Below are 24,496 nucleotides of genomic sequence, written 5' to 3'. Positions count from 1 at the left end.
TAATAATCTCAAACTTATTGTAACATCAGAAAGCTGTGTGCAGCACTGTCTGTTACTTTCAGTCTTTGAAGTAGGATACTTAATCTTTACATGTTCATACTTCCTCATATTGTCTGCAGATAAAGTTTTGCTTTTTTTTTTAAAATCTTTGATACTCTTTGTTTCAGTTTAACTGTACAGAACTTCAGTGGCTTGTTTTGTTTTTCCCTTTCCATTTGGAATAGTTTTCTCAGACTTGAGCAAAATGGCAATGAAGTATGCAGAGAATCCTGTTGGAAAACCCAAAGATAAAAGGAAAAAACAAATTCTGTTGTTTTTTTTTCCCTCTTTTTATCTGACTAAGGACAGATGAGAGAAGATCTGATTCACAAACTTAAATGGAATGAGCCCAAAGTACTTTAATACAGCTACCAGAAATTTTCAGAAGCGTTGCATATGCTTCTATGGGAGGCTGGTGATAATGAGACACCATCTAGTAAATTCAGTAGCAACAGTTAATAATTTCTTTTTCTGAATGCATGATTTCTTTTTCCTTCCAGTTCTTTATGAATAAATGGAAGTCAAATTAAGAGCACATAGGAACAGCAACTGCATATTTATTTTCTGTGAACTGGTCATTTTACATATACCTAACTAATAAAAACAGCAGCCACCTCCAATATAAGAAATAAAATTTTAAATGCATTTGTAGTATAAAACTGCAAGTAAGGATTTGAGTAAAAGTCACTATATACTTTCTCATTGCCTGCTAAAGATATAGTGTACAGTCTCCTTTTTGCTAGATGACATGCCAAATCTAAAGTGAAATATAGTTGAAAATTGTAAAATGATAATGTTAATCAATGAAAAATCTCAAGCGAGGTGGAGGAAGAAAGAGATTTAACAACATGCAATGTGACTGCAGTGAACTGTTGAAATACAGCTTTTTTGCATAGTGGTCTTAATTTAACACTAGTGCTTTAAATCACAGCACACCACAATGTCAAATCTTCAGAGTTATTTGTAGTCTTACTGAGAGTTTTAAATAACTGTATGTCAGAATGACTTACAAAGCAATTATTTTGTCACTGTAGGAAACAACACAGAAGTTGCTGGAGGACTTGCATGTTTACCATGAAAATTATGTTTCAGTTCTGAGATGTCTTCATGTTTTCACATGTTCTCTTCCAAAGTATCCTTTGGGCAAGCAGGTGATGTACTGTTATTCCATTTCACTGAAATATGTTTTGTTTGTTTGTTTGTATGGCATCTGAATAAGTATATTTTCTTTCTCTTTGCTTACTATTCTGCTGCTTTGCTCCCTGCTTAAAATGGAGACAGATGCTTTCTTGCTGTGGGCAGAGGGCAACAGCATGTGATGTCTTTAGTGGCATGGGTGATACCTTGTCAATCAAAAGGAACGAGTTTCCAGGAAGAGGCAGATGTGCAGATCAGCAATAGAATGCACACATGGATGGTTCCCACATCTGGAATTATCTGTATGCACTGCAGACAATGTGCACTCTTCTGCCACTTATTAGCTCACTAGTCAAAATCACTTGGAGAGACTGAGTTTTAGCAACCTTCTGTACAGAATAAGATGATAGTAGGGGAATGGTGATAAGGGCTCTTAATAGCCATATTGCCCTAATGTCATTAAATCCACCTTCTCATGCTAAGCAGTTTCTTCTTCCACTAGGAGAGCAATCTATTCTGTGCATGTTCATTTGTCTCTTTGTTCTCAATGTATTACACACTGTTACTAGAATTTGTTCCTAACTACAAAATCAGCATAAACTGTCCTAGTATTTGAAAACAAAAATGTGTTTTAGCTGTGGTGTTTGGTTGGAGTTCCTCTCTGTTCTCTGCTGTTATCTTAATCTGAATATTAGATGTTTGAAACCTGGTGCATAGCAACACATAGATTCCAAGATACTAAATGCTTTAATTTCTTTTGCATTCTTCCTGCATCTTTGCAAAAACAAGCTCCAAAGGAATCATGTATTGCTTTGACAGGCTTCTTGTAAGAGTTTCACATTACTTTGTTTGTAAAACACTTTATCTTTTCTTCACCTTCTGCATAACAGATCAGGGAGCTGCATTGTGCATGTTTGGAAAACCGAGTGTGGGAGACAGAAGATTATGAGTCATCTCTTCAGCTAGCAAGGTGATTTTTTTTTTTCTTTCCATTTTGTTTCAATACCATTGTGCACATGGAGAATATCAGTCATCAGTTATTCTGGAACTTAAAGCTGAGGATGTTACCTGTTCGCAGTTACTTGGAGGATTGCTTGCAAGTAAAATTGTCTGCTGTTTTCATTTTGTCTTTCAACTGTTTTCCATGAAACTCAACCAGCTTCTAGTATCTCTTCTGCCCTGAGTAATTGTGCTGAAACCACAGAGAATAGTGTGTGTGAATGAGAACATCAGTTGGGTCTTTTGTTACTATTACTTTTAGTTGGTCTAAACTTTAATCTGTTGTGAAAATTAGAATCTCTTCCAAATTAATAGCTGAGGCCTTTCTTATCTCTTTAATTTACTTCTTTCTTCCTGCCTCCTTTTTCTGACAGTTTGTACAGGGACTCAGTTAAATTTTTGTGTCTATTGTAAGCTTAGGACTTCAGGAGAGCCTACACCTGTGTTGTCTGACTGACAGTGTTGAAAATGTCATGGTTTAAACCCAGTCAGGTAACTCGTTCACTCGCTCCCCCCCTTCTTTCCCTCCCCCTACTCCCGGAGGGAATTGAGAGGAGAATCGAAAAGAATGCAACTCCCACGGGTTGAGATAAGAACAGTTTAGTAACTAAGGTATAACACAGATCACTGCTGCTACCACCAATAATAATAATGATAAAGGAAATAACAAGGGAAGAGAATACATCACCTCACTACCAGCCAACCGATGATAACTTGCCCCCCCCCTAGCCTGACCAAGCACCGACCCATACCTCCTGCAACTCTGCAGTCTCCCAGCCCTTCCAGCTAACTCCCAGTTACCTCCTGGGCATGATGTGCTGTGGTATGGAATACCTCTTTGGTCAGTTTGGGTCAGGTGTCCTGTTTCTGCTTCCTCCTGGCTTCCCCTCCTCCCTGGCAGAGCATGAGGCTCACAAAGTCCTTGGCCAAACCAAAACATCCTTGTTATGAGCTCTGTTCCCGAGCCGAAAGTCAAAACACAGCACTGCACCAGCTACCAAGAAGGAGAAAAATGACTGCTACTGCTGAACCCAGGACATTGTCCAAGCCATTTTTCTTAACAGAAGATCATTAAATTGTAATGCTGCAGCTACAGACTTTTAAATGTGCTTTATTATGGCAAGGGGCTGTTTCCTGGTAGCTGCATTCATTCCAGTAATACATCAGTTCTGATGCAGCGCCGTTACTTCAGCTGCCTCTTCCAGAGCCTCCAGGCTTGTGAGGTTTTATGTGTCTGACACTAAAATTGCATGGAAGAATATATCTGGGCTCATATACAGAAGGAAGCATACTCTTATACATTACCACTGCACCGTATTGTTTGCCTTCATCCCTTTGAAAGGATTACATTCTTGATTTGTCATTTCTACAGTATTTCCTCCTTAATCCTTCTCTGACTCACTGAATACTGACAGCACTCAAGCACCTATCAACCCTTGCCCACCAGTGTTTCATTTTGCTTTCCTGTAGTCTGTTCTGTAATGGCTAGTAATTGACATTTTTTCCTCTCCCTTATGTTTAGTTTGCTTTCTTGCACTTTTAATTCATCTGTCTCCTATCTCAAAAGTTGATGGTGCCATCAGGTTCTGGCTTGCTCCCCGTTTATTCTTACCTGTTTAATTCCTTTTTTTTTTTTTTTAAATCCAGGTACTCTGTCATTTGTTCTTTTTTTTTTTAACAAAACTGCTTCAGCCCAATTTCTTCAAATACTTGGGATGCTGTGATTATTATTTTGTCTTCTTTCAGCTTTAACTCTTTTCCATTTTACACATACTTGTCTCTGCTTTTTCTGCATAGAATCTTGCTGTTGTCTTTTTTAAGAAAAGGATAAAATGTGATCTTTCCCTTTCCACTCACAATCTTCTTTTTTCTGTCCTTTGCTCAGGTATGGAAGTTAGTCATGGTTCCTTAATATCTCTGTCTTTCGAGGGGACACATCACCTGTTGATATCCTTAGGATTGCCTTTTCCCATCCCTTATTATTCTTGTCTTTTTTTTTTTTTGAAGTCCTTCTTTTTTTCCCTTGTATTTAGAAAGTAAAAAACAGAAGCTTTTGATCAGCTTATTTCTGAATTTCTAACAAAGTCTTTCACCCTTCGTGAATTATGTTTGAATGTGGGGTTTTCAGTTGTTGCATTGAGTTTTTTTATGGTTGGTTGGTTGGTTTATACTACAGCCTTTCCTTGGACTGGATTTTATCCCTTCTGCTAAAAGTGCTCTCTCCAAAGATGGTGTTTCAGGTTATCAAAGTTTAGCAATCTAGACAGTAGTTACTCTACTTTAGTTGTCTAGAATCTTAAAATATATAATAGGGAGACAGAGAGTGTGTGTGAACAGTAGTTCACATTGGATTAATCTAATCAGATAAGATTAGGAGATGTTGGAAAGTGTCTCACGTGACAGTCTCCCACACCTGTCTCACCTGGTTATGGGGAGCTGACTGACTGCAACATCTGGTCAAGCTTTTAGGTGGCAAAACTTTGAGGACTGTCTGACCTCTTGTCTTCTGTCTAGATACTGTGCTGATGCTTTTGTTCGTCAGTCATTGAGGCCATTCGTCACATACTGCTTATCACAGTCCTGCCCTTCGGTGACTGTTGTCATTTTGTTGTTGATCAATCTCTGTAACCACTTCTTCAGATGATTGCCCACTTCAGCATTCAGAAGGAGTTTCTGTGGACTTCATCCCGTCTTCCTTTCTTCTCTTTCTTAACTCATCTCTGAATAATCAGAGACAGATTTATTTACTGTCTTTGGATGATCTGAGATCTTCCTTTCTGCTTTAAGCTTGTCTCCTAAATGAATTAAAATCTTAAACCCACGCTCTGATACCTGGCATACCTTGCAGTAATCTCAAGACCAGAAAGTTTAAAAGCATCCTTTTCTGTTTCTGATAGGTGATAACCATCCTCTTGCTTGCTCTTTGGGCCCTGTAATCCCATTGGTGTTGTAAATATTTATTTTCCTAGAACTTGCAGCTTCTTTTTGAATAATGTTACTAAAATAAATTTGTTCTTTCCATTCACAGATCTCCAAATCTGGTTATCCTCTCCCCATCTTAGGTGTTTAATTGTTGCAGTATTTTGTCTGACCTGGAAGAAGGCTATCTTGTTTACCCATTAGTTTCTACAAGATAGTTTCAAAATGTTTTCTAGCCATTTGTGTGCTTGTTGTTAACTCCTAATGCTTTTCTGTACACAATAAGTGTATCTGAAGGCATCACCAGGCTTACAAAAATCCATAACCTCGAATCAGATAAACTGAAGTTTCAAATTCCAGCTTTTACAAGCATTTAGCATCAACTGCCAGTTAGAAACTAGAGATCAATTTGCAATTGCTCTTCCAGACATCCATAAAGCTTCCCCAGCCTCTTGTAAATCTTCCTTAAATCTCTCTTAGTCAATATTTAGGTGGCTGATATGGAGATGGACTCTCTGACGCACTGATCACCATCATTTCATTCTTTTGTCATGCTCCCTCTTTTGTGTAGCTGTGGTTTTTGTATCTTCTAAACTAAAATCCTTAGACTGTTAGCAGCTTTGGTTTCTATTTTTATATTAGTACCTTTGCTTTCAATAAGACAAAGCAAAACCATAAGAATATGCCTGGGAAGGGCTTCTAGTAACAGTGGATATTACAGATGTGTGATTGTTCAGAACCAGAGTGTTTAGCAATGGGAGCCTCTCACACTGCATGAAGAAAGTTCCATGCCTGTGTAATGGTACTGGCTTGATGCAGTGGCTGCAATTCTAGATTTCATTTATGGATATTTGCAAGGACTTGCTTTGGTATCTTTTAAAGGAAAATTCTGAGACTGAGCAATGCTTGGTGACACTTACAGAATGCCCTAATACATAATTAAAAATAAGTAAATGGCTGGATGTTGGGCTAAATAATCTCAAGGGGTCACTTCTAGTGGTGGTTAGGCTTTAGGTTTATAGTGACCAAATACAGAAAACTGCAATTAGGGTTTTGCTTGCGAATCATTTTGAATACAGAGTAATGGATTTTGTGGCTGTGTGAACACACACTAATCTAATTTTCTACCATTTCATGAACTATTCATTCTTGGGAATGGCTTACAAACCACACCGTTCTTCTTTTTGATCAGAGTCACAGTCTCAAACATTTAACTCTGTATGCAGGGAGTGTTTTTAGCTAGCATATCAGAAAAGTTTTCATTGTCAGTTCTGCAGGAAACTGTAAACGGCATCTGTCCAAGTTGCTTTGCTTCCTTCTGTCGATGACAGCAAGGAAAGAAATAACTGAAGACTGGGAACAAAGACTGAATGCTTGAAATCTTGACAGTTTTCTCTTTTAAAAGGAGTTTTCCCAATTATTTTTTAACATTTTTCCAACTAAGAACATTTAAAGCTGTTTCATCATTCTGTGTTTCAATTTCAGCCAACAATTGTGTCTTTCAGGATGCTGAATAAGTCTGATTTGGAAACTATGCTTCAACAATGTGTGGAGATACTTGTGTCATCTTCTGGAAACGAGTTTGATAAGGCAGTGGAGAAGCTGAAGGAGTTCTTGACCCAGTTTCAGAAACTGGAAGGTGGGTGTGTACCATCAAACATTCCATTGCAGATTATAGGAAAAGATGGTTTATAATCTGACCAATGGGTATAATTTTACCTGGTGATATCCTGCCATCATATTAAACCATTGGATTTTTCAGGATTGTTTTAAATACATGCACAAAATTAGGAAGTGCTTAGATTATTGGTATGTGGTTCATGCTTTTTATAATACAGAAAAGCAATGTGAGGTAAGAAATTGGACAGATCAGCAAACATTACTCACTAAATCTGTCATATGTAGATCTTGAACATTTTACCAGATGTTGCAATTGTTTAAAACATTTAACAACTAAAACCAGATATTGAGAGATATATAGGAGCAAACTTCCTTATGACACAGTATTTAATCTAAATATATATAAAGTTATTTCACCTGCATGTTCAGTTAGATTCACATAAGAGCCAGGACACCAAGTGCCAGTTGTCAGGGCTCTGCTGACAGGGTGTAACTTGTCAGGCCCATATATTTGATTGTTCATATTGTTCATGGTAACTGAAAGTTAGTAAGGCAAATGAGTAGCAGCCTTCCATCTTTCAGAGGCAGATTAGTGCCATATTGCCTCTGAAATAGGAGTATGACATATTCCAGCATTCTTCTGGAATGGGAATTTCATTGCTTCCCCTGAACTACAAGAGTGCTTCTCTGTGATTCCCTTTTAAAGATGAAGTGGTTATTACCTGTTCTGCTTTATGCTTATTAAGTTCATTATCAGGGTGGTTGCTTGCTACCCAGCTTTTGGACAAGTAGGCAATAAGCCCCACAAAATGCAGTCTAATATTAATCAAAGTAGTCATGTAATGCTCTGGTGTTAACTGAGGCTTGTTTAGAAGAAATTGCTCTTGTCTGTACCATATATTTTTTAATAGATGTAGTGACAGCAGGGCTGTGGTACAAGAAGTAGGTGATCACTTTGAAAAAGCTGTATATGTCACTGAGGACAGCAGCACTGAAGGATCTGAACTATGGTGGCAAACCTAAAGGTTGATCTAGTTTAGAAAAAAGAATTGAAGCGAAAGGCTTTTAAGTAGCTTGACTTACCTTGAGGTAATAAATAAAAGAGAACAATTCTGGGAATTCAGGGACATGTAGAAGTATAAAAGAAAAAAGGGCAGTATTTATTTTCACGTAGGGCTTGAAGATATTTTTAAAGCAGAGATGATCTAATGAATCCATAAAGGGTCTTAGTTTGTTTTCAAAGTGGACTTCAGCTATAATGAAAAAGTGAGAAGGGGAAGTTCGGATAAACTCTTCATGAATAGGTTGCTGAGTTAGGTGACTTCTGATATGTTTCTGTGACTGTGTTGATCTTCAGTGGGAGTTTCAGAAGTCTGCCAAAAATGTTATATACCCACATTTCCCACAGAGCTCTTGGAGTGAAAAGATAGTCCAAAATTCTTTATTTTCCATTGTTAACAACAACAAAGCCCATCTTCCCAACTGCCTCGTGAACTGGAAAAAATGAAAACGTGAAGCTTGAGGAAACAGAATACCCTTGTGCTCAGTCTATTTTGACCTAAAGGATTGATAAAAAATACCTTAAAATGTATTGGTGCAGTAGTGGAGAGAGCAAGTTCTCTGTTTTGGAGTCTTCAACACAAATGCAAATGTCCACAGGGCACTGGAAAATACAAACTCATTTTATGTAGGTCACCAGAAAGCTTTTATATGTAATGATTGTCACAGCTGATTGGAGCTTGACCTGTGATCTGTAGGTGGAATCTCCATGTTATTACCGTCTTCATAAGTAAGGCAAGAAATCTAGTTACCTTTTGTTTTGATTCTGGTTATCACTCATCCTGCCATTGATTGTGATTCCGGAGTTTTTGCTTCTTTGCTTTTACCTAAAACTTACTAATTATTGGTGCAGTCGATCAACAGACTACATGGCTATGAAAACAAAGCTTTGTTATAAATTGAGAATAGCACTGAACAATGAAATGCCTTACCATGCTTTTGGTTTGCTGCTCTGGTTGCATTTTCTGGGTTAAGTACAGAGAACTCATTTCTGACATTGTGTTTTTTGTGTGTGAGAAGGGCTGTGTATTGCAGTGATTGGCTTTTTGAACGCTCCTAAGCATCAGTGGTATCTAGTACTAATCTGTTCAATTTACAGATATTAAGAGTATGACCTAGGATGACATAAGCAGAATTCAAGTGCTGTGCAAGGCTTGTGCTGGATCTTTGCTCAGGGCTGAATTGCTTCAGTTACCATTGATTAAGCTGCACTGCAGAGTCCTTGTTTAACTATCTGTTACAAATTGCAAGACTCAAAAGCTGCCTGTGTTTGGGTCTATGTTAGCTGAACACTTCTCAGATTGTTTCTAGGGGCAAGGGGGCTATATAGGTAGTCAGGAAAAGTTTACCCCACATATCAAACATTAGTTTTGTTCTAGTAGCAGAAGCTTTCCAAGAACAAGATGTGTCCGTATCGTCACAAAAGGAGCTCCAGAAGAAGACAGACCTTTATCATCTTCAGAAGGTTAGGCCTGTGTAGGCTTTACTGACTAGTTCCTTAACTAAATCTTTTAAGATGTACTTGTCCATGGTTAGTTCTTCCCAGCTTGCTGGAGCTCTGAGTGGAGGTTTTGTATAAGTAACTCTTCTTAAAAATGAATGAATAAGTACCAACTGTGTATGTCGGGCGCACCTGGCACAAAGACAGTTATAGAAAATATCTGTCATAAACTAGGGTTTTAAAATGCAAATTAGGGGGTTTCTTCTTATTTAACTTGTAAATGACACTTTCTGCCTAACACATATTTCTTTGAATTTCCCAAACTCCTACCACTTTGAGAACTGAATACACTGGCCTAAATAAAAATAACTGCACAATCACACTTTCAGACATCACCAGTGAAGACATGCCAGCAAAGATTAATTATACATGTTAAGCATATAGATTGTGTTCTGCAGAGAATAACTGCCTCCCATGTAGTCATGTAGTTTTATGCACCACTCTTTTTTTAAAGACCTTGTTGGAGTTGAAGGATTCAAGGCGATCTAAGAAACTGACAAAGTTTGAAATGCTTCGTTACGAAGTTGTTGACTATATAGACAGTCTCGTAAGGTGAGCCTTCCTGGTTTATACTCCTGCATTAGCTTGCACCATAACTTTCAACAGAAATCTTGCTAGCATGTTAACCTTGCCAAAACTGTGGTTCGGTCCCTGCAGCCTGAAGCACATTTTTTTCCCTTCCTCTTCTTTCTTTGTTGAGGGTTCTAAAAATAATAATAATAATTAAAAAAATTATATAATCTCTTTTCCATAGATCAGTAGAAGTAATTGGCTACAGAAGAAAGCTGAGGGAGGACTGGGTGTATGTGGCAAAGTAGAGTTGAGAGGTTTTACCCTAATCTTTGCTGATCTGTTCTACTTAGAAAATTATAGATGTCAAGTGAGATATCCTGTGCGTTTTGGGAACTGTTTTGGTGAGCAAGGCAAAGCAGAGAGGGGTTTGGAGGCAGCTCAGTAACAGAAAATGTGAAAGGCTTGGCATGGGGGAAGAGATGAAGGCACTTGTTAATTATAGAGCTGGGGGGGGGAGGGGGCAGAGAAGCTAACAGAAGTATGACAAGTATGACTGTGCTGAGAGAAAAACTTCACGTATAAAGACAGTGATGGGCAGAGGCTCAGCACAAAGCTCTGAGATGGCTAAGCAAGATCTGTGGGGTATATGACTGATGTTAGCATTTCAGCTGCTGCTCTTCAGTGGCCCAGCTATGCTAAATCCATTAGATGTAGAGTTGCTAATAACAAACTTCCCTGCTTAAAAGTTGATTTCAGCACTGTTCATTGATTTTTCAGAGATTTGTCAGTACTGGTTGGGAAACATACATTCTTGTAGTCTCGAACCGCAGTAGAATTCTGTTGTTTCCCACAAGGTAAAGCTTTGTATCTCCTTCCTTTCCCCATATCTCATGTTGCTTTTTCAGGAATTACCTTGTTCCTGCAGACCACAAAACTCTGCATGAGATAGTGTATTTCAACACAGCCAGTGTTCTCCGTGGGCACTTGAATGCTGCCCCGAGGATTGCACTTCATACAGCTTTAAATAACCCATACAGCTACCTGAAGGTAAGAAACAAGTGAGTTGTTTGTGGTGCTGTAGTGGTTTCTGAAGGCTGCACAGGAGGATGATGTGTAAGGCTGAGTTCTGCTGTTTCATGGAGCTTGGCACGCATTCAGCTGTTTTGCAGAGAACCAGCAAGTTAGTGTTGATAGGCAGCTGGGGAGTTTGCAAAGTGCTGGGGAATCTGGCTGGCCGAAACAAAGCACCTAATTATGGAAAGGGTTCTGTGTGGGAAATCCATTTTTCCAGAGCCTGTTCTAGTCATGCTCTTTTCTTCCTCCTGTTGAGGTAGCAGAAAAGTCATTTTGTCCCCCATTATAGATGGCATGACTGTCCGTGGGGAAAAATACAGTGTCTACAGCTCTTTCCAGGGACTTCCTTTACAGGGCTGGTGCTTAGTCCTCACTGTGTAGACTCAGTGTAAGGTGAAGGCTTTGTTCAGGTGCAGTGATGAATTAACAATAGCTTAAATAAAGCATATTTAAAGTAGTATGTTGATTTTCTATTTACCATAGTATCTATTGAGTATTGGGATTATGTCTTTTCAAAGTCCGTGAAAAGGATTGTCACTGGTTCTGTTACTTAACCCTGCCCTTTTGTAGAGAAGAAAATCAGCCCTTTTTCTTCCTGAAATCAAATTCCCGGGATGACCAAAAGAAAGAAATAGAGCAGGGTTTGGAAAAGGAGTGACCATATGTCATGGTTTAAGTCCAGTCAGCCATGCAGCTCGCTCGCTCACTTCGCCTCCTTCCACCCCTGCTCCCAGAGGGATGGGGAGGAGAACTGAAAGAACGTAACTCCCACGGGCTGAGATAAGAACAGCCCAGTACCTAAGGTATAACACAAATCACTGCTGCTAACGGCAATAATAATGATAAGGGAAATAACAAGGGAAGAGAATACAACCACTCACCACCTGCTAACCGATACCCAGCCCAACTAAGCAGGGATCTGACCCTTCCAGGTAACTGCCCCCAGTTTATATAGTGGGCATGACGTGCTGTGGTATGGAATACCTCTTTGGTCAGTTTGGGTCAGGTGTCCTGTCTCTGCTTCCTCCCGTCTTCCCTTCCTGCCTGGCAGAGCATGAGACTCAGAGTCGTTGGTCAGAATAAACATTACTGAGCACCAGCTAAAAACATAGAATCACAGAATAGTTAGGGTTGGAAAGGACCTTAAGATCATCTAGTTCCAACCCCCCTGCCGTGGGCAGGGACACCTTATGCTAAATCATATCACCCCAGCTGTTCCCAGGCTGAAAGTCAAACACACAAAGCACTGCACCAGCTACTAAGGAGAAAAATGACTGCTACTGCTGAACACAGGACATTATCCACCCCTTATTCCATACTATTCACATCATGCTCAGATCCCACATTTTCAATATACCATCACTCTTATATATATACATATATACATACACACACACACAGAGATCATTCCTTAGTGCATGGACCACTCCCTATAAAGCTGCTAAGTTCATCTGGTACATGATGTTGGGCTCCATCTGTTTTAACAGTCTTTCAGAGCAGGAGAGGCTGTGTACAGTGTTCACACTTGTGAATAACCTGGGCACTAGTGTCCATTGCTAAGTCCACCCCTCGATCATGAGTCCGTCCATCTCTATGTTGCATCTCTGCTGTGATGGCCTGAAGTGCCATGGGCCCACCAGGCTCAAAATAATTCACTGTCCCCTTCAGCAGTTTCTGCAGCTTGTTGCTGGGGACTTCATACAGCTGCCTTCCATCTCCGACGCTTCCAAAGCACTGGAGGGGCCCAGTGGACTAGATACTTGCCCATACTGTCCCACGCACCCTGCCACTCATGACTGTCCAGCTTTGGGGAAAATCTCCTGGTCCTCCTATATTGTCGTCTAACCCCAGACAAGACCCAAACCTGACTCTGCTTAACTTTTGAGATCAGACAAAATGGTTACAGGTAAAACACAGTCTGTGTGTGTGCCAACATGCTGATCCCCATCACAATCAGCAGGCAGGTCCCAAGGATACCCAAAGGCCATTCAAAACCTTCAGAATTCTCAAATGATGCTGCCGTACTTGTCACTAGGGTGTGTGGGAATGTCTCCTTCATAGGCTGACCACCCAAGGAGGGGAAAAAAGATGTGTAATTGCTAAACACTTCTATTACATACCTCCCAAAGTATAGAGGTGGAGACCACACTGGGAACCTAAGCCAGCTCAGTTTCATGATCAATGATTCTATTGTATTACAAGTCATTACCATAAAGTACAATGAAACAAGAGCCTTATCCCAAGGCCCCCAGCTGATAAACACTAACAGAGCAAACAACAGCTGTAAGTAAGGTACAACATGCTGAAACTGTGAGATCAAGAGCAACAACTTTGAGAGCACTGTGACAAGTGACTATTAATCCAAAACAATGAATGCTTATCACAAATACGATTAGACACACTCTGGTCAGATCTGTCGTTATCTCAACTCTTCGTGCCCCATGTTGGGCACAAAAAAGTACTGTTGTGGTTTAAGCTCAGTTAGCCATGCAGCTCACTCCCTCCCCCCCCCCCCCCCCCCCCCCCTTCAGCTCCCAGAGGGATGGGGAGCAGAATCAAAAGAATGTAACTCCCCCAGGTTGAGATAAGAACAGCCCAGTAACTAAGGTATAACACAAATCACTACTGCTACCACCAATAATAATAATGATAAAGGAAATAACAAGGGAAGAGAATACAACACCTCACCACCTGCTGACTGATACCCAGCCCGACTGAGCAGTGATCTGACCCTTCCAGATAACTGCCCCCAGTTTATACAGTGGGCATGATGTGCTGTGGTATGGAATACCTCTTTGGTCAGTTTGGGTCAGGTGTCCTGTCTCTGCTTCCTCCCGGCTTCCCCTCCTCCCTGGCAGAGCATGAGACTCAAAGTCGTTGGTCAGAGTAAACATTACTGAGCAACAACTAAAAACATTGGTGTTATCAGCGCTGTTCCCAGGCTGGTAGTCAAAAACACAGCACTGCACCAGCTATGAAGAAGGAGAAAAAACAACTGCTACTGCTGAACCCAGGACACCATGCATTTCTTTGTTTTGTCCTTAACTATAGATACTACTTGGAGTTATCCTTGTGCCCTAACATTTCCCTTGAAAATGTGATTACACTTTTGAAATGAAAACAATTGGTTGTAGCTGGAGCTGAGTGATTATATGCTACTTGAATCAAAGCCAGCACTTACGGGGAGTTGTACTTGATAAAGATCAGTCTTTGAAATCTGCAACCCGATTCATACTGGGTTTGTTCGCACCGTGCCTCTATTGGAACGATGGCTGTCAAGTTTTGCTGTGTGCAGGAGCTATTTCTAAAACCACTTAAGAGCTTATTTGTGAAAACAGTAGTTAGCAAGTGGGTACCATTAAAGAGACCTAATATGAACCTCAGTCATTTATTGTTTTTGAAAACCTGTAAAAATACAGATCAGGAAAGCTAGCAAAATCTGCCTACAGATGTGTTTAATAAGTATTCTCTTTGATGAGTTGACAGGGTTTAAAGCCCTCTGTCATCCTGTACTTTGTTATTTGACATGCTTTAACATATTTCTGATGTTTTCCGAGTAGATCATGAAGGTTTGGCATAGTTTCTAACAGCAGCAATACTGGCTGAGTACCTTGCTTTGCATTTTAATCCATGTGACTAAAAGAAATATGTTTTCTTGTTTGTATCCATGACCTCTGCATGGCTTGTACTTTCCTGGGCTATAACCAGAGCAAAGTTCTCTAGAGCTGTTCCTTCCATGGGGCAGTGGCAGAAAAGGATCTGCTTCAGTGGAGTATCAGCAAATGATTAATATGTGATGCCTTTCTTGCAGGAACCCAGTCCAGTTATTTATTTATCAGAACATGAGCCAAGAATCATGCTTATCCTGAAACAAACAAAAAACACTGCCAAAAAAAAAAAACCAAAAGTAAAGTGCAATTCTGTTTTCACTGAGCCCTTGAAAATGCAGCAAGTTGCAACTTGGAGTAATAGCACTGCATGAGGAAATCTGATCTTGGATCTTCCCGGAGTTTAGTCATGCAAGTTCTGATCATGACCTTGGATAGGAAGGGCAATTTTCACACTGTTCTCAAGGATGAGCCCAGTTACCCACTAATTCATAGCACTTTGATTGCTATGAAATGAAAATCCTCAAGTTGCAATTAAGCTCTCTTATCGGGGAAAGGAGATACCATATGCATTTGATGCTTTGGAAAGAGAGTAACACTAATTCCAGAGCAAGGGATGCATCTGTCCTCTGTCTAGCTTCTGGGTTCTGGGCGCAGGGTCAAGCAAGAGGAGCCCCTCATCAACAGTGTTCTGGGTTGTGCCCACTGCCTCACTCTTGCTGAAGCAGCACCTCTGTGGTGCTGTACTGGTGGTTTCACAACTGCTGCTCGTTCTGGGGCAGCTTCCTGCCTCTGTGTGTAGTTATTTCCTCTCAGCACAATGCGTGTGCTGCTGCCTCAGGAAGCTGAGGTTTCCCTACATGCAGTCCCTCGCACTATGCTGTAAAGACTTGGCCTTGTCACCACAAGTGAGGCTGAGCTCTTCCAGGTGCTGGCAGAGCCCCTGCAGTGCCAAAGTAATACCTTTCCTGGATCGTTCTCACCACTTATGTGTGGTCCAGCTAGATACTAATTTCTGTAGGTGAACCTGTTCCAGGAGAGTGCAGTTGCTTTAGAAGTTGCATCCTCTCATGATAGTGGTAATCAGTGCAAAGTGCCCAGCAATGCCGGCATTGGCATAAGGTGAGTGGTAGGAAGCCACTGACTTAGGTTGAAGTAGCAGGAGGGAAAAGAGAAGGACCTGGGGTTATCCTTCTGGCAGTGGTGAGCCACTAGATCAACCAGAAAGTGTAACTTCACCTGTGCTGGTTACTAACACAGTAGTATTTGAAACTACTACGGTACCCTCCCAAATTATAGTCTGGTAAATTACTGTCTGGATTGTCACATTTTGAGGGCTCAGCCATGTTACTGTGAATTATCTGGAGACCATTTAGACTGAACTGACAGATGCTAACCTTATCTCTGCAGCTTTTGTGGTCCTTGTACAGAATAAGTGAGTTTGACAATTGTCAAGCTTTCTGGATGTAGTGAGATGCCTCCTAAGTGCTGGAGCGCAAGCTGAACCTGAGTCTCACAAATTGCAGGGTTTGAGAGCTGTGAAAGGTAGGCTAGAGATTATTGAGCAGCCACATTCTTGGCTCAATCTTCTTTTCTATCTTGAAAAGCATTTATTTATGGTGGCATCTTGCTATGGCTTCACAGGCTTCCCAAAAGCAACTTGCATATTCTACTAACATGTAAAAGCATTTTAGCCAAAATTTCTGTGAACTGACAGGAATGGTCAGTGGGTGTTTTCATTCTTAAAAGTGCATGAAACTGAAAACTGGAATAAACCCCATGAACCGATAACAGAATGTTGCTGCAGCTCTTGCTTCTGGCTCAAGTGGCTTTTTCACTTCTCAAGTAAATGGTTCACTGCTGATGACGTGAATTTCCTGACATACAGAATAGTTTGTGAGAAATCAGACTTTTGCCTTTATGGCGGCTCAAACCAGAGAGAAATGATCATTACATTTCAAGGACGAAACTCAGATGAGAGAAGTGATTTTGCTTTCTAGCATATCTGATAAAGATTTCCTTTTTCCTTTAGCGGGGGGGGGGAGGAGACACTTTTCTACATACTACATTCTGAGGCAGATTCTGACTAGTTTCTTTTCCTGAATCCATAGAACAGAGTATTTCCCTCTGATAAGTAAATAGAACTTGCAAAAGAATTGGGGGAAAAGTCTAATCAGATAATCGCTCATTAGAAACTCTCTAAGTGTACAAAACTATAGAAGGAACGCCAGGAGTGAAGTAGCTGCGTGTTTTTTTATTGGTGTTTGTTTTTAATGGTGTGCTTGCTTATTTTCCCATTTTGTTCTTTATTTCTTTGTACCCTCCACTTGCCATTAACCACACAAACAGTAAACGTACCATGTGAATTTCCTGAAGTAATGTTCTGTGTAGCCCTTAGAACTGTTCCAGATTCAGAACTGATCAAAGTTACTGCATTCTTTTCAACAGAATCAAGCTTTGAAGGGTGACGGCGGGAGCATTTCTAATAAAGCCCCTGACATATGCATCGTGTATAAGCTTCATTTGGAGTGTGGCAGATTGATTAACCTTGTTGATTGGTTAGAGGTATGTGACAGTGCAAACAGGGTCTTCACCTGATCTCAGTGTTCTGATTTATCCTTTTGCTGCATGTCTACTTTTCTTCAGTGCCTCTTTTGACAGCTTAAATCATTGCACACCTCAGTCCCTCCTGTGCAAGAATCTAGTCACCAGCCCACAGAGACTTCCTCTGACTACTGTGGATCGTTTATTTACAGATGATGATGAAAATGTTCTGCTTCTATTTTATGCTCGGCACAGATCAGATCTTATGCTTCACAATGTTACTTTTTTATTATTATTCCCTTTAAAGTCTTCTGTGATGCTTCTGTGATGCTGCTGCTTGGCAAGTGTGGGGCTCTCAGAGAGAATGCTTGTGCTAAGGCAGAGCAAAGGTCCTTCTAGCCTGATATCCCATCTGTGGTGTGACCAAAAGAGGGGAGGAGTATAACAAGAGAACATACATTAATAACAGTAATGTTTTGGGGGAGACCTTACAGCAGCCTTCCAGTACCTAAAAGGGGCCTGCATGAAAGCTGGAGAGGCAGTTTTTACAAGGGCATGTACTGGTAGGACAGCAGGGAATGGCTTTCAGCTGAAAGGCTAAGGAGGAAGTTCTTTCTTGTGAGGGTGGTGAGGCACTCGCACAGGTTGCCCAGAGAAGCTGTGGCTGCCCCATCCCTGGCAGTGTTCAAGGCCAGGTCAGATGGAGCTTTGAGCAACCTGGTCTAGCGGAGGGTGTCCCTGCCCATGGCAAGGGGGGTGGAACTGGATCATCTTTAAGGTCCCTTCCAACCTAAACCATTCTGTGATTCTGTGTTCTAATGTTTCCTAGACTGTATTTCATAAGCCTGTCTGGATTATATTACCAATGTACCTTTGTAGACACCACAGCATCCTCTGGCAAGAAGTGCTGTAGCTTAACTACAGGCAGTGCGTGCTGAGGACATTCCTTTATCTGTTTTGTTTTCTGCTGCCTTGTTTGTATACTAGAAATACAAATGGACAGAAGCCTCTTGCTGTCCCTCACTCTTACAGATTTCTTCATAGCTAACATATCTATTGCCTTCATTTTTCCATGTTTAAGCAGTCTCACTTTGAGAATGTTTTTCAGTTCTGTATTGTTTCTGAGAACAAGCCAGGGACCAGAACTGCACTGGGATTTAAAATGCAGGTACACGAGTTCAGAGAATGAGGTCTTTCATTCTGTATTCCTGCCATGCTAATGTGTAACCCTGTTTGCTCTTTTGATGGCTGCTGAACTGAGATTCTCATGGAATTGCCATTCCAAGATCTCATTCCTCCTGAGTGATAGTCACCAACTAAGAGCTCATTGTTTATGTGGAGCTCTGTTTATGAAACATGTTAAATCTGTACTGCTTTTCCCTTTCCAGGCTTTCTCAACAGTGGTGACAGCAGTTGAACCAAATGCAGATACAGCTTCCTCAGACCAGGTGGATGATATCATCCAGTATCCTTTCTCATTGCTCTCAAGCTTGACATTTGTTAATCACAGGATTAACGAACCAGGATTTTCAAAATTCAGCTTCATGTTCACTGATAACTGATTCCAGAAAAATAAGGCTGGTTTAAGCAGCCTTAATGTACTGGAAATGTCACAGAAATACATCAGCTGATCAGCAGTTGGGCTGAGTGGGTTGAGGTAAGAGAGCAGCTTCTGACCATAGGAGCTGTTTGGGTCTGAAACAGAACCAACAGACTGTAAACCAAGTTGAAGCTGTTCTAGTTGGTTAAATCATCTGAAAGTTGGTACAGCTGCTATATGGGGGGGGAGCACTGCTGGGGAACAGAGGGTAAGATAGCTGTGACCTAGAGAGCAGATGGAGAACAAACAATGAGAGTTTATGATGAGGAAGGTGGAACCTTAGCAGAAGAAATGACACAAGTAGTGTCCTCAGTAGAATCCATGAGTTCTAGCACCTGAGAGTTAAGAATTTTAGTTCCCTCAAAACAGACATTTTGCTTCTCACTTTGTACTGATTCTTAACTGAGATCTGAAAAATATCTAAAGGATGAGCATTAGAACCAAAACTTAAACCCTAGCTGTAGAAAAGGAGGTTTAACTACAGGAAGAATACTTCTATGGTGTAAAACTTCACCTAGCTTTTAGTATAAGGCCTTTCTTTTTTTACAGTCCTGACGATAATTAAAACTAAATTCTGTGTTTAACTGAAGGATATATAGTTGTGTGTCAGGAAGGCAGCAAGAAAGGTGTATCAGAGTATAGAAAAGGTGGTGCTGTTTTATGAAACTCAAAAAAAAATCTAATTATCTAACTTCCCATTCTTTTGTCAGGAGACATAGTAATTTTGTAGTCTCTCAGAAGAAAGAATTTTTACTTCTGTCTTTGTAGGCTTTAAATGTGGTTTAACAGTGGAGAAAGGAACTCCCTCCCGTTGTTGCCACATTGTGCACTCAGCAAAAGAAATACTGATCAGATTGAAGATTTGTGCTTCTGTAGGCAAATCCTGTCCTTTTCCCCAACAATTTTAGTGTTATCAGTGCTTACCATGACTTAAGAGATCTTGCCCTCCTACAGCAAGTGCTGCCTCCATCAATACATGTCATAAGAAGTGCAATTTCCTTAACTGAAACATCCAGTGCTCGTTTTATTCGTGCTGTTTCTGAACTGGAACTCTTGGGCTTCATAAAGCCCAGCAAGCAGAAAACGGACCACGTGGCACGGCTGACGTGGGGTGGCTGTTAATGTGCCACCAGGACTTTAGTAAATCTTTCTCCCACCGTGCAACAGCTGCGTTCCCACTAACCCAGTACTTGTAACTTTGGATACCGAGTCAGTGATGAGCGAATGTTGTGAGATACATTCTGAGTGCCTGGGTAGGCTTGAATAGCACTGTTGGTTTTTAACACTCACCCTCCCTGTGTGATGTACTGCTCTCATAATGCTCATGTTCCAAATACTGCTGCTGTGCCAGTTTTCATCTTTGATGTCTGATATTTAACGCTATACTGATGTAATTCGGGCTAGCAAGCCAAAAGGACAACACTGGCTGTGTAGGCTCCAGAACTGATGAAGCAGTATTAAGTAACTTGCTCGTAAGCTGATAGGAATAGAGTTGTCATGATAAAATGCCTTCCAGATCCTTGAACTACACATTCAAAAATAAATAAAGCCGGTATGCTAAAAAGACTAAGCTTCCATGTTCTGCTGCATGTTCGTCAAACCACAACTGCTTATAACACCCTGAAAACTCCTTCATGAGGAGAAAGGGATGGAATTATTTTGAAGGTACAAGTTTTTGCTCTTTGAGAATATCAAAAGCAAACTGTCTAAACCACTCCCTTCTTCTACTGAAGTTGATTAGTAATGGGTGACTTGCTGTAAGGGAAATGTGGGTCAGCACACACTAAATGAGACCATGGCACTCATGCACCTTAGACGAAGGTAGTAAAATCCACATCTGAACTACACGCTGTAACGTCCCTTTGCTGAGGATGTGTACTGTAGGAAAGCAAAGGAAACAGCTACATTGAGAATAATGGCTATTGGCTGAGAGTGTGAAAGCACTGCTCATCCAACTGATCTTCAGCAGCCACTCAGCCCTGGGCAGTAGCAAGCCCAGGATGCCCCCTCTGAGCTTCTGCCCGCACAGAGCACAACCCATACATCTGGGTATGGCTTGCTAATGCTGCCCCTTTTGTGGAACAGGACTGGAGTAGCTCAAGTCTGCTGCTGATTTGGTCAGGGGAGACCAGAGAGCTGCTGGTCTCTGCCTAGAGTAAGTTGCAGATCAATGCATGATATTGTAACAAAAGCCACAAAGTGCTGTGCTGAAGCACTGGGAAACCACAGTCAGTGCTGGAATTGTTGTCCCCAAGGAAGCAGAGGTTAAGAAAAACCTAACAGCATGGGGGTGTCTAACCAGACCAGTCTTTAGAACTCTGCACTTCTTACAGCATTAATCATCAACTTCTCTCAGACTCTGGGGAACAAATGTGTTCATGCTAATGTCAGCACCCCATGTTTTCCAACTGTGGAAAAAGCCTTATAAACCAAAGGGAGAAAGCTGTGTTTCCCTGCAGGAGAGCATGCATGCCTGCCATGCCTTGCTAAACTCTCCTGAGGGCCCCGACATGCATTTCAGCAGTTTCATGGAGACTTCAGGTCAGTTCTACCACCTAGAAACAGGATGCAGTTAGAGAAAAGTGTTTAAATTTTGTGTTCCCCCCCCCAGCTCACTTAAAAGTTGAATGATGATTACTTCAGTTTACAGCAAAAGAGACTGTATTTACCTCAAAAAACTTCCAGCCTTCCTCAGGTTCCTTAGAGAAGATTACAGGCTTCACTTCCCTGCTGCTGGACCTGTCAGTAGAATCCAGATGCTCCCACTTGGTTGCACTGGCACTTCAGCCTACACAAACAACTGAAAAGGACAGCCTGGGGCACTGAAGATTAAATCACTTGCATAAACCAGATCCCTACTTGGAGGGGAGAAGTGCTATTACAGGAACCTGTAACTTACCAGGCTGTTACCCAGGAATGTGCACAGGATGGGTTAGGCTTGCTTTAAATACCCTCAGAGAGGGTAGAGTCATGCTTTTTCCAATTGCTCTAATTGCAGAGCCACAGTCACACCTCCTGCTGTACTTAAGGGAGCGCCTGGTTCTAAACGTTGTGAGGCAATCAGGAGGACAAGGAGTTTATCTGCCTTTATGCTGCCTAAACATACAACATGGGAAACATGATCAGCAAGAACTGAGGATCTCAGCAGAAAAGCTTTTGCAGCTGCTCCACCAAGTCTCAGGCAGGGGTGAACAAATTCCACTGTTCCTCACTTCAAAGGGCAAGCTAGAGGACCTGTATCCTAGTGGCCTTTGTATGCAAGGCTTTCAAGCAGTGAAAAGGGAGGAATTTCAGGAGGGCAGTGCTGATCAGCTCCATCCTGAACTGCACCTATTTATCTTGCAAATGCACCTGACAAATGAAAGGGAGCAGCAGAACAAATTTCTCACCCACCTGCATGAGGACACAGAGCCAACTACTACAGCCCCCTCCCTTCCTCCCTTCACATCACCCAATGCAAAACAAGCCCACATCATCTAACTCGCGCCTCTGGAGCGTAAAGTATTTGGAAATAAAGAGAAGCCAGCCTCAACAGTGTGTGCTTTTAATCCCCAAATGCATAGGCAACATAACATTAAAACAGAAAAATTAATAATGTCTTCTCTTTAGCTACTAATCAATCTTGAAGCTTACAGTCACATTTGCTATGCTAGATATGGTTTCTCAAGATCAAAGTTTTAATTCAGTACTTGGCACTTCTGACCCTAAGATGTATAAAGGGGCAACGACTAAAATTACTGTGTGATTTGTCTTCAGCAAGGAGGTTAGGAAGGTTGGACAGTTACAAATGGAACAAAACTGGTCATAAATTTAATTTACTCTGCCTTTCTTTGCAGTCCCACCTGCCTGGAAAGACCTTAACATCACTGCATTCTGACCCAGCATTCATCAGGAATAGGTAAGACATTCCAGCCATGAAAAAGCACCTTGTGCTTACTACTAGGGGGTCTAGTAACACCAGGGTTTTATCTGGCAATACAGTATCAATTTTACACGTGGCTCCTCTCATACAATTTATTTTGCTACTTTTTGCTGCAAATACCGCAAACTCACCCACACATATGCCAGCTGAAACACACAGAGATTTCAACTGCTAATACTATGCAATTTTAAAATGTTAGTTTCTACAACTGCCTGCATAGTAACACCACATTCTGCTGGTACTCCAGGGAGCTTGTCTGCAAACAGGACATACACACCCAAAAAAAAAGCCAATGTTTGTATTGTGGAACTACCTCTCAAACCGTGACACAGTGTAAAGCCTCACCTCTGGATGGATAACCAATACCGTGTTCTGTAGTAGCAGTTCAACAGTGCTACTGCCAAAACTCAGACCTCAAAGTAAGTTAGCTCATTTGAATAGTTTGCCATTCTTCTTTACCACTGCAGATGCTGTTCTCCAACACCACTACCACACTGTGGTTTCAAACACAAACTTGGTAACTTTTATCTTGGAGCCCACAACAGCAGTAAAACACATCAGCCAGGTGCCTGTATGAGCCAAACATGCCCCCATTTTTCATCTCAGAGAACGGCTTCCAGTACAATGGTCATGAGCACTGGTTCACAACAAGAGCATAAACTCTTTAATACTCCATTTTTTTCTCCCCACTTTGCAGTCACAGACCTAAATCCTTCCCAATTTCCAACTGGGGAAGGGAGAGAGCTTTCACAAAACGCAGCTTCTAACCACTGTGCTAATGGCCTTGCTGTGCAAGGGTACACACGCACACTGCAAGCAGCACACAAGACTGAAGCAATCTTCCTTTCCAACCTTGAAAAATGCTGAATCATCTTATGGTTACATGCTTTCACATCTAGGCACAAAATGCAACAGTCAGGATGTACATGCTGCTTTTTAAGCAGACAGTAACAGAGAGCTGCTTGAAAAGAATTTACATACTATTGTCTTAAAAACAGGTTAACCCAGATCTTTGGTTTCACTCTGTGAGGTTGCCATTAACTGTCCTCAGCTTGCCTGGATTTTGGGCAGACTGCAGTTACACACAAATATCCTCCACGTGGCCACCACAAAAAATGTAGTGCCAAGAATCTAGCAGTTACAGAATCTTACCCATTTCTACTTGACTTGAAAGCAGGTTTCTAAGCACCAGCCTGCTCCCCACAGCATCCCAATTTTCCCGATTTGTTCAAAAGTAACCAAGCAGCAAATAATTTTCCTACGACAGAGTAAGTCACCAGTTCGAACAAGCCTTTCACATGAAATTCATCATACACTGGCACTGAGATTAGGAAAAGGAGCCAGTTTAAGGTCCATGACAGAACAAACAGCAGGTTAAAAAAATATGGAGTATTTCAGAGAATGCAACCTCATTTCCAAACCAGGCAGAAATTAAGCATATCACAGCTGTGATGCAAGAGCACCCACAGTGGCATTGTATTTCATCTGCCAGAAGACTGCTCATATGCATTAATTTGGAGCAACACAGCAGTGGCTGGGTGCTAACATGACATCACTTCTTATTTATAACTCTTAATATCCCAGAGGAAAAGATAAGAACACAGAAGACAGAGGAGACATATCAGGATGTTGGAGTTTGGGTAGTGGCCCACCTAAAAGTAGTGGCTTTCATACCCTGGGCAAATTAACAATAAAAAGAGGGCAAAAAAAAGAGGAGCAGGAAGGAGAGGGATTGGGAACCCCAACACAGACACCTAGGAATTACAGCCCTTGAAAAACTTGGTTTTACCTTCAGATAAAACCTGAGAAGGGAGCCTAGCACACATTTCCCATTTCTGAGACTTGGAAAATACAGTAAGAAGAATCCAAATATTTAGGTAAGCCGAGTCTCAGGAAAGTGTGCAGAAAAATACTGTGATACTGTGGCAATGTGCCCAATTCTGAACCTGCAACAACCTCCT

At 41.2% G+C, this 24,496-nt stretch overlaps 1 protein-coding gene across 4 annotated transcripts in view; it reads left to right on the top strand.

Annotated features, from left to right (window-relative positions):
• The window catches only part of ORC3 (origin recognition complex subunit 3), a 44,408-nt gene extending 24,228 nt beyond the window's left edge, over nt 1–20,180 (top strand). For 3 of the 4 annotated variants that reach the window (XM_061460317.1, XM_061460320.1, XM_061460319.1), the window contains 9 exons: nt 1,074–1,190; nt 2,067–2,146; nt 6,600–6,733; nt 9,153–9,238; nt 9,729–9,826; nt 10,693–10,834; nt 16,918–17,034; nt 18,402–18,478; nt 19,630–20,180. In XM_061460317.1, coding sequence (XP_061316301.1) covers nt 1,074–1,190; nt 2,067–2,146; nt 6,600–6,733; nt 9,153–9,238; nt 9,729–9,826; nt 10,693–10,834; nt 16,918–17,034; nt 18,402–18,478; nt 19,630–19,735 — 957 coding nt within the window. In that variant the 3' untranslated portion in view covers nt 19,736–20,180. The remainder of the gene's footprint in view (nt 1–1,073; nt 1,191–2,066; nt 2,147–6,599; nt 6,734–9,152; nt 9,239–9,728; nt 9,827–10,692; nt 10,835–16,917; nt 17,035–18,401; nt 18,479–19,629) is intronic. The other variant, XM_061460318.1, reaches the window with a different exon arrangement.
• Nucleotides 20,181–24,496: the final 4,316 nt, after the last annotated feature.

This window comes from Pezoporus flaviventris, unplaced genomic scaffold, assembly GCF_033815535.1.
Source record: "Pezoporus flaviventris isolate CSIRO_AGI_PZ_B2104156 unplaced genomic scaffold, CSIRO_AGI_Pfla_v1 ptg000031l, whole genome shotgun sequence".
Taxonomy (NCBI): Eukaryota; Metazoa; Chordata; class Aves; order Psittaciformes; family Psittacidae; genus Pezoporus; species Pezoporus flaviventris.
The sequence above is the reverse complement of the archived record's forward strand: the minus strand, read 5'-3'. Positions and strand labels throughout refer to the sequence as shown.